This window comes from Natator depressus, chromosome 3 (genome assembly GCF_965152275.1).
Source record: "Natator depressus isolate rNatDep1 chromosome 3, rNatDep2.hap1, whole genome shotgun sequence".
Classification (NCBI taxonomy): Eukaryota; Metazoa; Chordata; order Testudines; family Cheloniidae; genus Natator; species Natator depressus.
This window is the reverse complement of record NC_134236.1, coordinates 31,147,363-31,164,176: the sequence shown is the minus strand read 5'-3', so window position 1 is coordinate 31,164,176 and position 16,814 is coordinate 31,147,363. Positions and strand designations below refer to the sequence as shown.

At 39.4% G+C, this 16,814-nt stretch overlaps 1 protein-coding gene across 1 annotated transcript in view; it reads right to left on the bottom strand.

The window, feature by feature from the left end:
* The window catches only part of ROCK2 (Rho associated coiled-coil containing protein kinase 2), a 167,037-nt gene that overhangs the window by 91,761 nt on the left and 58,462 nt on the right, over positions 1–16,814 (bottom strand). The window contains exons 2-3 of the mRNA XM_074947657.1: positions 3,091–3,172; positions 933–1,033 (exon numbers count right to left, since the gene is read on the bottom strand). Coding sequence (XP_074803758.1) covers positions 933–1,033; positions 3,091–3,172 — 183 coding nt within the window. The remainder of the gene's footprint in view (positions 1–932; positions 1,034–3,090; positions 3,173–16,814) is intronic.

Genomic DNA, 16,814 nt, shown 5'->3' with positions numbered 1-16,814 from the left:
GTGAAATTTATAGGCACTTTCCAACACAGATCCCAGCTGGTCCTACATCTATTATATTTACAACAAACTTTTAAAATGAAAAGTCGGTGAAAACATATATATAAAATTTAAAGTAGGTATTTTAGAAATATTACACAGACACAGACACACACACACTTTTAATTTTAAAATTGTTGATTTATCCTACAACCGCACTTGGCAGCCTTAGACACATCAAAATCAATTGCAAAGGAAACTATGGATGACCCAAATCAGCAGATGGAGTGTTCTCTAATCTCATCTTTATGTAAATTTCTAAATAGGTATTTACATTGGGTAATATACCTTGAAAACAAACTATTTGGATTTTTAAATTAGAAACAAAAATTAAGAAAAGAAATTTGGAATAAAAACCTTGTATGTAAATAGTATTAACTGAATGCATTATAAAACTGTTGTCCCATGTACCAAGAGCAAGAGAGAACTGTGGGGAAAGCCTTCTTGTTGCACTATTGACACTTTACCAACAAAGGAAGTTTCCTGATACTATTGTGGCCAAGAAAAAAAACATACCTGGCACAAGCTAAATACTCTAAAGCTGCCCTAGGTAAGGGAAACAGCTTTTCAGTTCTTTCCCTTGCAACCCACCATTATGGGTAAACTATTTTTGAGGTCTGATTTTATGATCTTCAATACACTACTAAGCTTCAGCACAGGAAAGAGTGTTAAGGATATAATGTGAACATTTAATTCCCTTGGATTTCTTTATGTCACAAAGTTTATATTTAACAAGGAATTTGATACTAAATTACAACAAGCAGAGAATTAAAAAAAATAAATCCATGTTTGAAAATGTGCATACTTTCCATTAAAAGTGTGGCACTAAGAGTATCTAGTTGGTGCAATAAATCTAGCTGACAAGTAGTAATCAGATGATGAGTAGACATTCTTACCAACTGTACTTCTCCAAAAGCGCCTCTTCCAATCACCTTAACAACATCGTAGTCTTCAGCTTTCATTTGTAAAGCTCGAATTTTTTCCACAATTTTCTCATCTAAAACAAGTTTAAAGAATGAGGTCATAAAGACAGATCTGTAGCAGTGTGAGAATAGCTCTGGTAATATTTGTCATCCAGACAGTAAAAACAAGCCATTTAAATACAAAAGTTAAAATTTGCAACTAACTCCTATGTTGTTTTTAAACCATTTGCTCAGAATTAAAATCCATAATTGCAGTCTTTTTGGTATTTCTTGGTAAACAGTTGAATGATCATCTCCTCGTAACTGTGAAAACTAGTACTATTCTGATTTCAGTTGTCATCTACCTAATGCCTTAGAAACATACACTTTTCAAGCCTCCAGACACATTTTAGCCGTTAAAGACCCAACATGACAACCTTGAACTTTTACTCCTCTGCCACCTGCTGTGCTGCCTCCATCCACTAATATACTTTTGATGAGGGTGGAACGTTAAAGTATCGAGCACATTCAGCAGCATGGCAGGTACAATCTGCCGGGATATACCTGTGATGTTCAATAGCCATCAAATGGTTAAGCATACTACTGAATATATTTCTTTCGCAACAGGACCAGAGAAGAGTCTCTGGTCCAGGAAACCTTCGTGGTTCTTTCTTGGGGTTGCCCCTTTCCAGTCCTTCCTTAAGCAGGAATCCCCAGCTTTTCTCTTTAGAACGGGGCTGTACTACTTTCTCCCTACCCAGGAGTCTCCCCAGCTCTCCTCCATGGAGCTGGGTTCTGTTAGTCAGATTTTTCTAGGAGCTCTCAGGTCTCCTCTCTGGAGCTGAGTTGTATATTAGCCAACTGGGGGGCCTTTACCAGCTTCTGCCCCAGCTAGTCCCCTTTCCTTAATTATCATTCATGTTGCTCAGCAAGCCAGCCTTTCACTGCTGGTATCTCCTGGCACCTGTTCTGCTGTGAGAGGAGGCAAACTTTATGCTAGTCCCTTTCTCCCAGGTCATCCCCAGTTGGTCATGTGAGAGGGGAGCTTTGCCCCACCCTCTCTGCAAAGCTCCCAGCCTTAAGTCCTTAAAGAAACAGTAACGGGATTTCCTTCTGAACGCTTCTTACCCCCAGGACTGCTTCCTCTCTCCCAGTGTCTCCCAAATCCTTGGGTATATAATCAGATCTTTCAATCTCTTAAAGAGCTGTGCCACATAATGGGGTAGGCAGATCATTAGGCCATACTACCCTTAAGGGACAGATAACCAAAGGAATTTTTGCTCCCCAGACCAATGTAAACATTAATGGAATTATGGTTCTTCCTGTTTTTCCCAGGACACTAACATTTGAAAGGAGTGAGTATCCCCTGAATAGTTGCAAATCTCCCCCCCCCCCCCACAACTTTGAGTTCTAGTTTAGAAAGCAGTTTTAACTAAGCTAGTTATGAAAACTGCATCAGCTAGCACAGCTTTGTCTATATTGCAGCTCCAATTGGTTTTAAAACAAGACTGAATTTTTGGGAAAATGTTCCTTCCATAGACAACAGCTATGTTTTGAAGTGGTTTAAGAGAGAATCACAGTAAGTTTGTTATTTACATGGCAAAGATGCACCTAAAACAAACATTGCAACTAAACAACCATACTTTAAAATCTATTTAAGATGTGGTAGAAGGACTTTTCTGAATTAAAAGTATAGTTTTATTGAAAAATTTACATGACAGTGTATGCCATTTTGAGTAATTACATATTTATTTTCTGCAGATTACAATAGAACCTCACTAACTGCAAGACTTCTGAATTACTGAATTTTGCAATTGGTAGTTAAGCAAAAGATAAAATAAAGTAAGGATAATACATCCTAAAAATACTCATTTGACTAGTACTGTTTTAATTATTGATAATGCTTTAGTATTGATCAGTATACTTTGCAATACATTTGTAAGAGTAATGAAATTTTAGTAATGAAACATCGCCATTGCAATGAGATCTCAAGTATCTACTGAGAAGGGAATGCTGTTTTTATAGTGCAAGCTCTATTTTGTGGTAATTAGCAAAGTACACATAAGTAATGTATAGTATTTCTGCCCATTCAGCTTCCAAGACTGTTATAGTGCAATCATGACAACATCAAGCATATTTAAGTGCAACTTACATCTATTTAAGAAATTATCTATGTTCTTGTTTTTCCTCAGTGCTGGAAAATCCAGATCAAGGACCAAAGAATTCAGGCCATCCTGAAAAGAAATAAAAATAAGTTAATTGTAAACATGTTTCTAGAATTTCAAAATTAACCTCTCTCTTAAAACTATTGTAATAAGTATGGTTCTATATTACTCAAGCACAGACTACAATCCCATTATGCAAATATAGTTATCTTAATGAACGCAAAAGGATTGCCCAGGCGCAAGGGCAGCAACATGTGTTTTAGAATTCTCCCTCACTCAAGATATCGTTTCACTGGATTTCTGATCTTGAATTCGGACTCCCTAGGACAAGACAAATCAGAATTTCCCTATATCTTAAAACATTTTTGTTCTTTGAGGCACAGTAAGGCAATCCTCATTCTGAAATCAATTGTACAGAATAACTGGTTTCAGTAACTTTTATGAATGGGAAGCAAAGAGCTCCCCAAAATCTAAGTATAATAAAAGTCCAAAGAATATTTATAGAACAGAAAGAGGCTATTAAAAAAAGTTTAGTTATTGAAAATATTTCTTTCCCTTATCAACACTGAAGGGAAGTGGGACAGGTGAGTGAGAATCTCATCTAGAGAAGGAAAAATGCAAAATTTCTCCTCTAAAGAAAGCATATTAACTGGATTCCTTCTCTTAGAAACCAAAGCTCAAAAGGCTGTCTCCACAAATACATAAATTGTCCAATCATGAAGAAACAAAAACTGTTAAAGGAAGTTTCATGTATTCAGAAGAATCAGAGGTCATCCAAATCCCCCATCCACAGAAGCAGGCTGGAGAGCTGAGGGGAAATACTAATCAGGTGGGAAACAGCCAAAAGGTAGGACCAATATGGTCCTCAAGATGAGCATAATGAAAGATTTTATGTGCTACACATTTGCTAAAACAGAGATACAAATACAAAAGAACACATATTCCTTCCCATTAGCATAAATTCACGAGTTAGGCCAGATTTTTGGTCCAGAAAGTGTGATTATTAGGGCTGTCAAGTGATTAAAAAATTAATTGTGATTAATCATTGATTAATCATGCTGTTAAACAATAATAGAATACCATTTATTTAAATATTTTTGGATGTTTTCTACATTTTCAAATATATTGATTTCGCTTACAACACAGAATACAGAGTGCACAGTGCTCACTTTATATTTATTTTTATTACAAATATTTGCACTGTAAAAAACAAAAGAAATAGTATTTTTCAATTCACCTAATACAAGTACTAAAGTGCAATCACTTTATCATGAAAGTTGATCTTACAAATGTAGAATTATGTACAAAATTACGTACACTCCAGAGTAGTGGTGGACAACCTGCGGGCCACACGCGGCCCGTCAGGGTAATCCGCTGGCAGGCCACAAGACAGTTTGTTTATATTGACCGTCTGCAGGCACAGCCGCCTGCAGTTCCCAGTGGTCGCAGTTCGCCACCCACCACTGCTCTGGAGAATACCAGCACCAGAACCACTATCTTGTGGTTAAATGTACCAACAAAAAACTTGTTAAATTCCACAATTTTATCAAACTGGTATTCCTCAAGGAAAAAGGAGTTTGTATACAACCGACCTGCTATGTCAAAAGAACACAGTCAATATAACTCCTTATGCAGGAGATAATGTATTTTTTTTTCAAAACAAGATAGTTCAGATCATTGGACAGCCTTTATTACATTCATTGTGTTCAATCCTCAGTATTGTAAAACATTAATGATACACCCCACCATAGGAAAATACATAGGAAAGTTTAGGCTCTGTGTACTATGATGAATTAGCATCTGTTTAGAAAGGCAAAATGAGTGAAACCTGATGCTGAGGTGCAGACACCGTCAACTCAGGAGGCTAGGATATCACCTTGCAATAATGAGGTACACAATGTTCACTTGGGAACCTCAAATATTCACACACTGCCAATGCAAAGAACTAAGCAGCAGAGGGATTACGAAGCACCTGTGTTTAAGGTTCTCCCACTCCTTAGAAACAAACATCAAGCACTGCAAGAAGGTCACTAAAATACTGTCATACTTCTTAATGCTAATCAAATACTCAGCAAGTCCTTGAAGGCACTAAGAACTGAAGATTTAGAAATGCAGAAATTCAAATAGAGGGATTCAAGTATAGTGGAACAGAGCAAATGTCTGCATGAAACCTTTGAAACATGTAGTCATCCCGTAAGGTCTTTTGAAAGGTAGAGACTAATCTCTGGACTGTTGGATGTCCAGTCTGCAATGCAGCTTCAAGTAGTAGGAATAGCACATTAAGGGTATGTCTACACTGCAAAGATAACCACAACACTAAGTCTCAAAGCCCAGGTCAACTGACTCGGTCTCACAGGGCTCAGGCTGCATGGCTAAAAATAGCATTGTAGATGTTCCTGCTCAGGCTGGAGCCCAGGCTCTGAAACTTGGCATGGGTAGAGGGTGAAGAATTGCCTAATCTGTTAATTTGTGTCTTCCTAGATTCTTTTCTACACGCAACATAGGAAAAACTAGACTTGTCACTGGGACCCCAACTAAATCTGTAACAATACTAACAAGATTTCTAATGCCCAAATCATCCCTCCAATTATGTGTCCACAATTGCCATTGAAGCTAATAGGCATTGCACATACAATTAATTTATCAGCTATGTACATATAAAAGGAATAAAACTTGGATAACAAATTCTATTACTGGGTGCACTATAGACTGAAGTATCTTATTCTGAAAAGCTGTGTCTGCAGATGAATACATCTATCTTGTATTGTCTGATGATGGTACGAGAGCAAGGCCATATTGCTGCTTGCATCTCTTTTCATAGGAGTCATGAAAATTTTCCACCTACAATGGAACTACTGGCATATTTGATGCTTAGATCAGTAGATTTTTCTTTGCCTTTTGTAAGATTCTAAGATACCCGCCTTAATCCAGTTATCTATGGAGGAATTGGAAGTGTTCTGCATTAGACTGCATGATGATAATAAGGATCTCGAAGTCCTAAAGATTTCAGTCTTCTTTTGATAGACGTTATGTGCACCACATACATCTAGTTTATGCTAATCTCTCCCTTTGAATTCAAGGGGTTAGATGGAGGAATATAACAATATCATTCTGGTCCATGACTAGGGCTGCCAGGTACTACAGTAATAGTGTTTATAGAATTGGGAGTTTTGTTTTGGGATAAAAGGCTAAATCAGCCCTCTGTGGCTCCCCCGACAAATATTCCAACTCTCGAAAGTCTCTTATGGTCAGATGAGCATTATGAAAAAGGTTGCTGGACACTACACTGGAAAGTAAATATAAATGATACTGAGTTGGGGGTATCAAAAGGAAAGCGATGATACAGCTGAAAATTCCAAGTCCCAGTTGTCACGGGTTCCCCCTGGGGTGCCACTTGGAACTGGGATACCAGTGAGCCTTCTGACCCACCAGCCAGGGCTCCCTCTCACACTGTGCTGCTGTGACAAGCTGCAAAGCCCTCCAATCTTGCACTTTCACCAGCATTCACACAGGTAGGGACACACCCAGCTGCAGTTACATGCAGGCTCTCTAACCACGAGCCTTCCCAGCCTGGGACCCCAGAGCAGTACCGTCCTGCCCTCGTCAAATCTGGCCAGTATATAGGTTTAACACCCAGTCCGCTTCTCCCTCAGTGTGAAGAGCACCATGCACACTTGTGATAACCAAGCTGAGATTTTCCCCAGACACCTTAGTCAAATGCACACTGGTCTGGATTAAAAGTTTATTAACTACAAAAGGATAGATTTTAAGTGATTATAAGTGACAGCAACAGATCAAAGCAGATTACCTAGTAAATAAAAAAAACACAAACTGAGTTTAACATACTAGACAGGCAGGATATGAATTAGCAAATTCTCACCCGAGTGATAAAAGGCTGGAAGATTCTTAAAGCACAAGCTGCCTTGGCTTTGCAGCATGGGTTTCCCAGGTTTTCATACACAGCTAGAAATCCCTCTAGCCTGGGACCATCACTTCCCACAGCTGAGTCTTTGTTCCTCGGGTGTTTCCAGGTGTTGTCATTGTAGGGAGAGTGCGGTACCATCATGATGTAATTTCCCCCTTTTATAACTTCTTCCCACTTGCTAGAAAGCTCTTCTGCTGTGACCTGGGTCAAACAGTTCCCATTGTGTGGTGCTATCTCTGAGAGGTTTCTATCATACATAATTCCTTGTGCTTGTGTGCATTTCCTCCATAAGCCATTAAACATTTTTTGGCCTTTTCACTGTTGTACCTGAAAGGCTGCTTGTGGGTGTTTTCAACCTCACATGTTTCAGTAACTCATACATAGTCAAACTTCATAACTTCACATACAATGACAGCACATATAATCCAATGAGATTAATGTCTAGCAGATCAAGACTTTTAGACTGATACCTCACACGGCATACTTTGTACAAAACATATCCTAATTATATGACAGTGGTGAATAAGGGGGAGCCATGGTGTCACACCAGTTTCCCCAAAGGAAGAGGAGAAATAACTCCTGATCCATTTGCTTGCTCGTAACACTGTTTAAAGCTGTCACCGCTAACTTCCAGAAGTTTGACACAATCGTGTACTTTTTGAAGGAACTGCAGACACACTGAAGCCATAAATATATAATATACCACCACAAACACGCAGATTTCAATTCTGTAATTTCTACCTTTATAAATATGCTACCCTAGGAATTGCTATACCAGATCATACCCATAATACATCTAGTCTAGCATTCTAATAGTGGCCAGTACCAGATGGTTCAAAGGAAGGCACAAGAACCCCTGTAGTTGGCAGCACGTGGTATGTTCACTAAAAATTTAGATAATCCATTTACACAAGTTTTTCTGAACATTACTACAAACACCTCACAGACACTATTTGTAATTTGGCACAATAACTCACTCACTTATATGAATCAACATGAACCATGTCCAGAACTATGTGCAATGTAGTTTATAAAACAAACAACCTTAAGCTACTCAGCAAAACAGAAACATAACCAATAAACAGTCAGATTTAAGGCTGTTCAGAATGGGTAATGTGAAAGGGAGACAGGTGAGGTTAAGAAGGGGAACTGATTATCTGAGTGCAGATGGGGACTGTCACTACCATTTAATAGAATCCAGCACAACGGGGCCCCAATTGCAATTGTGTACCACAGTGACTGGCTACTATGGACTACCAACAATACAAACAATGGGGCTACAATTCCATAAGGTGGTTTTGATGATGCTGGAAACCTCAACCATCATCTGATTTTGTCATTCCTCAGAAGCCCTCAGTTGACTATAGATCCATAATTGAGCCTGAATTTATCTTAGATACAGATCAGGGATGTTCATTACTAAATGTACCTGCATAGACTCAACAGTAAAACCTGTTCTTTTCCCAAACATCAACAGTCCTCCTAACTCCACTGCTCCCTACATGGACCCATATCTCCTGCTTGCTCTCCATTTATTGTCACTGTCCCAGTTCACCTTAACTGCATTTGTATGTCCCTTCAGTGGCCCACCAAAAGCACCCACTTGCAGGTTTCCACCTCCCCAGTCATTGCCTCTCTTGCGTGGAGATTGGCATCTCATTCCCATTTGACTGGGGTATTTGTAGGCTACACTGTTCCCTGACTTCACTGTGTTATTCCCAGCAGAGACAGGCTGAGTTGCCCAAGCCCACCTGCTTGCTTTCTCTTCAGAGACAATTAAAACGCTGAATTGCTGTAATTATAAGTTACGGGCAAAGCACTTCTTATACAAGCCTATTTTATCCTTAAGGTAAAAGGATGACAGAGAAACAGATCAAGAACAATAAAAGAACCTACACTCACGCTAATAAGCTTACCAGAGAACATCCCAACTCTAACATAGGCTCTGGCAGGAGCAGTCCTTCAAAACCTCACCCAAGGATTTTCCTTTGTGATCACAAGTTCATCACAGCTCCAGCTCAGAACAAGCACACAGTCTTATGGGGCTTCAGTAGCCACAGTCTTTCCATCCTACCCTAAGGATTGGGGTCCTCCGTGGACCAGAGGTCCTGTCGATTTGTTGGATCAGGAAGAAGGCCCTGAGCCACTTTAAAACCAGGCTATTTATCCAAAAATCCTTTCTTTGTCTGTTGGTTCCTGGAGAATCCAGTTTGCACTAGCATATGTGTACCTCTCCAGGGGTTGGCTTCAAAGGGCTGATAACAGAGAAAGTATATTAGCATCCCCCTCCAACTAGAGAAGGTACATATAATTCCATAACACATACACAATTACATTTTTAATACAATGGGCCCCCAAAGATATTAACCCTAATTCAATAAGGTTTAACTTAAGACGTTTCTCTTAATTTGATAAGGTTTATCCAGGATATTGTCAGTCTGTCACAGTCACTGTAATTTGTTTTTTTAAACTACTACTGAGCTGTAGCTCACGAAAGCTTATGCTCAAATAAATTGGTTAGTCTCTAAGGTGCCACAAGTACTCCTTTTCTTTTTACTCCAGAATCTGTACAAGCTGGAAGAGAATTGAAAATTATTTCTGGCTATTTATGACCTGCAAGATCATTTTGCATTATATTTTGGGTGGGTTTTTTTTTTAAATGCATGGATTAGTATGTTCAATCTATATCCTAGTTATAGATTCGGGGGGGGGGAAAGGCATCAAATTATATATTTTAGTGATGCTGTACTAGAGGGTCCATACAATTGTAACAGTTAAATGTAAGTTATCAACATCACGCCGTGACATTGTTAAAATGTCTTAGGGTGACGGCGTGTACTAGGCCTTTCAGGTCCTCCAGACGGCCTTGTGCTTCTTCAGCACTCCACCCCAGAAAAAAGGCAGAGTGGGGTCCTCTTCGCTGCCTAAAGAGGTTACAGGGGAGGCAGCCAATCAGAGCCTAGAAGGCTCAAGGACCCTGTTCCTGACTGACTGAGGAAACTGCAGCAGCTGGACAGAGCAGTAGCTGGCTGGGACCAGGAAGAGTGGAAGGCTGGGAGACTCCACAGGTACAGAGACTGCGGAGAAACACTGCCTAAGCAGAGGTAGGACTCTGAAGCTCTCCAGGCACAGAGGCCTGGGAGAAAGAGCCCTGACAAAAAGGGCGAGAAACTTGTTATAAGCTCACCAGGCAAAGGAGCCTGTGAGAAAGAACCCTGAGAGAAGAGGGCAGAGATTGTTACCAACTCTCTAAGCAAGGAGGCCTGGGAGAGACACTGCTTAAACGAAGAAAAGGCAGAGGACCCAAGAAGCTGATGGGACAGAGTGAGAAGCAACCCAGGCAATGCAGCAATAGACAATAGTGAAGGAAGCACCAGGTGGCTGCTAGTTGTAGGGTCCTAGGGTTGGGACCCAGAGTAATGGGTCCCCACACAGGCCAAGGAGGCAACAAGTTTTGGTTGGCACTCAAGAAGGGGGCAAGTGCTTAAGCAGGCCCAGAGACAGGACTCTGGGGAGGGGCCAACTTTTTGTCGGACTGTGCTACCTTGGAAGGGGTTTGTTTTCCATTTGTTTCACATACAGACTGCGTGTGACTCGGCTGAGTCACTGAAAACCCATCTAAAAAGAGAAACTGCCAGCAGAGGGCACCAAAAAAAAAAAAAACAGGCATGTACCTGGTCAGCAAGAGACGCTCGCGAGTGGCCACACCTTTACACTTATGTCAAGGAGCCTTCTCTTCAACCCACCAATTCCTATATTTTATGAAGATTGTAAAATTGTATCACTTTAATTATGCCAAATGTACAATGATTAGCTCTCTCTTCTCCAGCTTTCCACAAATTCTGTTCATAAAAATTTAAACAGCTTTTACATGTAGCTGCCAATGAACAGTCATAGAAACTGAGATGACAATTATGCCACCTAGATCACTAGAAATCTTCCTAATTTCTGATGTCTATCATCCACAACGTGCAACAACAAAATCAGGCCTGGTGAAAACAAGCAGCATTTCGAAGTCTAAAGTTTATCCTTGAAGTTGCATGTTTGTTTTAGGTGATATTTATAAAAAGTGGCGTTTTTTTCTATAAAAGTAGAAGCTAAAAACAAACCCAAAGGCCAATATTTCTGTGTTTTTGCTTAATCCTGGGAGAAGTGATAGAAAGTCTTATAAAAATTCTTTCAAAGAAAGCAAATTTTAAGGTTCACAAAAACATTAAACAAATACGAGGCATTTCAAATACATGTTAATATTTATTGTATGAAAGACCTCTCTATATTTTAATACTTGACCAACTGATGTTTTAAGCTCTAAACTGTTGCTGAAGGGCATCTTTCACCTAACAGCATTAAATTTGTATTACATTTATGAACATTGATGAGCATGTCTGGGTCAAAAGATTATACAGTAAAACAGACCATCCAAACTGAAGATAAGTAATCCAGGAAATGACATCCTCTGTCTAGGCTTCATAGATAAGTCATTCCTACCAGGAAATATGTTATTAAAATGATTTCACTGTTCACTTCCTCTTTCTGTTATTACAAAAGGTTTAAAGCCATCAGAACTAAAAATAGCAGGAACCAAACACACACATTGTTGGCAAAAGCAAAGGCAACCCCAGTCCTATCAAAAAAGATCTACTTGTGTAAATTCGCTTAAACACTCTTTATATTGCATTTCTCCAGCAGACAAATCTCAATTAAAAAGTTTTTTTCAGCATTCTCCTGCATCAGAAGAGAGGATTTCCCAGAACAATTAGCCACTAGGAATCCACTTTGAAAGTAGCCCTCAATTTTGCCTTCTAAGCAGGCATCCTGTACAGTTTGAAGACCTAAATAAATGGAGGAAAAATTAACTAAGGGAAAGCCTTGGAAACAAGAGAGAGCTAAACGTATGTGTTGTTCACTCTGACAAAGACAACTGGGGAGAAAACAGAAGCCACAAAACAGTCAGTCAAATTCTCTGCTTATATTTCAAGTAATCCCACTGAAATCAGCACAGAATGTGGCCTCACCTGTGTTGGCACTTAATTCTAAAGTTATAATGGCTGGTTGAGTCTGTTTGGGGTTTATGCCTTCATCAACCCTGTTCAGTTGAATGGCCTGGCCTACTCAGATTTAGGCCCCGCCATACTATGAGCAAAAATGAGTTGGCAGAATCCAAAACATCTTTTCACAGTACCACCGGGTACAATGCCAATTACATTTTTAGTGTTTTCAATTCATAACTAATCTAGAAAACAAAATCATCTATGTGATTGAGAAGCACAACTACTGATAATATAAACTCCTAAAAACAGAATATGCACTTTTTAAATGTATGCATACTTGAACTGACAATCCAATGGCTTTTTAACTGATTAAAACCTTATAATATTCCCAGGTATGGATTTATACGAGACCATAACATACCTAAAATACGCTTAAATGGTTTTGGACCTGCTGGAGTGATTACTTCTCTCCATGTTGTTGGAGCTACTATTACTATTACTAAATCAGGCTAACAAGCCATATAGCAACATCAGGACAGGAAAGGTGGTTGGATATTTATGTGAGACCCTGAGCTCTAGAATTAATTTCACAACTTCGCTCACCAAATCCTGACTTTAAATTACTATCAGGACATTTTAGAAGACTCATTTGTTCTTCTAGGACAGGGGTGGGCAAACTACGGCCCGGGGGCCGCATCCGGCCCTTCAGATGTTTTAATCAGGCCCTTGAGCTCCGGCTGGGGAGCGGGGTCAGGGGCTTGCCACACTCTGCGTGGCTCCCGCAGATCCCATTGGCTGGCAACTGCAGCCAATGGGAGCTGCAGACGCGGCACCTGAGGACAGGGCAGTGCGCCGTGCCCCCTGGCTGCGCCTCCGCGTAGGAGCCGGAAGGGGGACATGCCACTGCTTCCAGAAGCTGCTTGAGGTAAGCGCCACCCAGAGCCTGCACCCCCAGCTGAAGCCCTCACCCCCACACCCAAACCTCAACTCCCTGCCCCAGCCCAGAGCCCCCTCCACACCCTGAACTCCTAATTTCTGGCCCCACTCAAGAGCCCGCACCCCCAGCCGGAGCCCTCACCCCCTCCCGCACCCCAATCCCCAATTTCGTGAGCATTCAGGATCCACCATACAATTTCCATACCCAGATGTGGCCCTCGGGCCAAAAAGTTTGCCCATCCCTGTTCTAGAATGTTCCCAAAGCAAGATAGTAAGTAGAGGTACGTGAAGGAAGTGATGGAGGGGGCTATAATCCCGGCAACATGTACTGTTGGGAGGTTTTATTGTTCTGGAAGACTATTTGAAATTTAATAGTTTTTTTTCAGATTACATTATTTGAGTTTAACTGTATGGAATCTGGTAGTTTAGACTTGTGACTAAAAAGAAATGTATTCAAATATATCTGAACGTAGTCGTCATCTACAAGTAAATACATATTTAGACATTTAAACCATGTAACACAGACAATAGGTTTCAGTGAAATGTGGTTCTTCTCACAGATTTTGCACCTGGACAATATTTAAAACAATTTTTCAGGGGTTATTTATTTATTTGACTATTGGGGGGAAAACATCTTGATTACCATTTATAGTACAGTAGCACATATGGTCACCACTCACATCCTCTTAGGCAGTGTACACATAAAGAGATACGGCCTCTGCCCTAAAGAGCTTACAATGTAGTTTAAAATGGAATTTACAGATGAACAAAGTAAACAAACTGGAGGAGAGGGGTGAGAAGAAGGAGCAGCAACAGTATATTCATAACTTACTTGTTGAACACAGGTTTTACAGATAATTCATATTTTCAATATTACAGTGTTATTTAGCAATAAAGACTCTAAAAATATTATATATGTACTTTAGCCAGAAATACTTCAATTAAATATTATTTCCACTTCTATTAAATGTCACCATTTGTCTCCTCCCACAGCTCATCTGCTGCCATTTTTGTCCTCAGACTCCAGCAATATAAAACAAATTCTAGGTCTACTTTTGCTGTGACAGTGCAATCATAGAAGATTCAGTCATCTAGTATAACCTGTCCTGAGCCAAATGTCACTATATATTTATAAATTCCTTAGTTGGTTTTAATTTTTTATTTGGCATTGCTCTCAAAAGAGCAGACAAGCATAAAAATGCACAGAGTCCTAAATTAAAAATGTTTAATAAATACAGTATTAAGGGTAATTTCTTTCCTGTTAATTTGGCATCTCCGAGGTTTCCAATAGCATATCATACAACAGGCTTCAGCAGAAGGACACAGGAAAGCAAAATAATTCCGATTATTACTCTTCCACAAAAGTAACTGGCTGTATCAACTCAGTTGAAGGCTTCCCAAACAATCAAACTGAATTTACACCCAAAAAAATTAAAACAAAAAATCAAAACTAGAAGTAGAGTTGGAAAAAGAGAAACTAATGTTCAGGTTTCAAGTCATACAAAGTATTCCTTTCCAATGCTGACAAGTCACAAGATATTGATCAAAAATTTTAACTGATCCACCAGTTTAGTAAAGCTTTCTGACAATGGTCCAGAATATAGCAAGTGAATACAGAAAGTGTCAGATCAGACTACAATATAATTTTAATCCCTAGTAATATTGGTAGAACAAGACTAGAGTTTTAACTGGAACGTTTCCCAGGTAAACTGTATACTTAAGTAAACCATTATGGTCTAAACAATTAGCTTAGAGTACTATGAATAAATACCCACCAATACATTTTACAAGAAGCAAAAGAGTATAGTTTAAACAAAAGTATATGCCACTACCTGTTTTAAATTAGAAAATGAACAGACTAGCAGCAGCGGGAAATAAAACACACATTTTATTTCTGCACTAACATGGAAGCATTATCAGCTAAGAAGCAGAAAATTCCTTTAATCCTCAGAACTTTACAATAATTATGACACACTTATTGATAGAAACATGCATAAGATTTTGTTTACAAAATTTTAGAAAGGAACTTGGTTTACAAAGTATGTTTTAACAATTCCATTTAAATTAATGTCTCACCTTTTTGGGTAACTGGTATCAAAAGTAATTACACTGTTCATAAATATAAATCACACTTCATATTTCAAATTTTCTATTTAAAATGGAAACCGCATATACCTTGCAAATGTCAAGTGTCAGATTGTAAAAGTGTTTTTTGAAAAGATAAAAGTGCATTCACAAAGATTCTCATTTCATACTTAGCATCTACTACATTAGGAATTTAAGAAAAATTAGCTGGGACTACATTACATCCCTCGGTTCAACATGTGTTCAAGAAAGTACCAAACTTCCCTAGGAACCTTAGTACTGCAGTTAGATTCACTGCTAATTTTCTCTCCCAAGAAGAAAAAGCATACGTTATTCAAGCACATGCATGTGAATATATGTTTAACAATACATATTCCTATAAATACATATTCAGACATTTTAAAAAGTTATTTTCTTTTACTAGAGAAGTCTGACAGACATATTTTATATGCCAAACTCTGCACCAGGACTGCTCCAGTTGTAAGTGTAACAGAAACATTCCAGCATTTGAATCATTCTGACATGTGCTGCAATGTAACATCCTAGGCCTAAGGAACAGAGGAGACCTTCTGCAGAATACTACTCCTGCTCCAGTATGAATGGAGGGCACATTTTTGGGGACTGACAATACTGATCCCTGCTTCCTAAGTTAAAACCAGAAGGACTCTGCGAAGAGATAACCTCCAAGGAAGTCAAATTGGCATTTCCAACAGTCAATAGCTTCAGGCAAGGCAATTAAGAGGATACTGGTCCTGACCTTCATCTTCGTGCCTACTGGAATTAGAAATGGAAGAGAACACATCACTTCATATAACAACCCCAATAAAAAAGGGTTCATTTTCCATGGCCTCCTCTCTGGAGCAAAAAAGATCCAACTTCCTGTTGTTGTTTGAAACAAATCAGTCTGTGGAATCTCCCATTACTGGAACACTGCCTGAGAAGCTCTGCTGTTAAACTCCCACTCCTTCAGAGACAGGATCAGCTATTCATCTTAGACATTAAGTTGCCTTCAATGAGGAAAGCACTGTTAGGGGCCAGTTTTCTATCCAATAAAGGATCCAAAAGGCTGCTTATTCTCAACTGAAAACTGTTCCAGATGCCCTGAGAAGAACTGCTCTCTCTTTATTGTTAAATCTAGTAGAGGAGTGGAATCAACAAAAGAGCTGCTTGCCCTCTATTAATTTCTGTAGGCTTAACTCTGACAACTAGATAAAGCCAGCAGCTTTTCTTTACCCCTTGCTTTAATTATTGATTTATCCAGTGGCTAACCAAAACTTTTCCCTTTGCATTTGGACGAGTCCATTAGATGCATTGCCCAAAACAGCAGTCAAAGTTGTCTTGAAAATACAGATGTTCCCATACATTTAGCCACAAAGGACAGGGCATGAATAAGACATTGGAAACAAAAGCTGCAGGCAATGGAAGTTAAACATAGGGTAGATTTAAGGTCTTTAACCTTCCCTGAAGGGTCCTCCAATTAGAAGCTGGTCCATGCCAAAGAAGTAGAAACCACAGAGGTGCAGAGGGTCACAGAAGATCATTTCTTCTGAGGGAGGCTTCAATTCCTCTATTTGTGGTTGATCTTATAGGGGTGGGTGACCTATTTGTTCACTAAAAAGCCCCAATTTGGAGGAGATTAACAGTCTGCCTTTGACCTGGCTACAGCATAAAACTTCTAGGTTTGTTTATTTATTGGGGTGGGGTGGGGTGGGGTGGGGGTTATGTATCTTTATAATTGCTGGGTTGCTCCCATTTAGAATTAATTCCATAATTG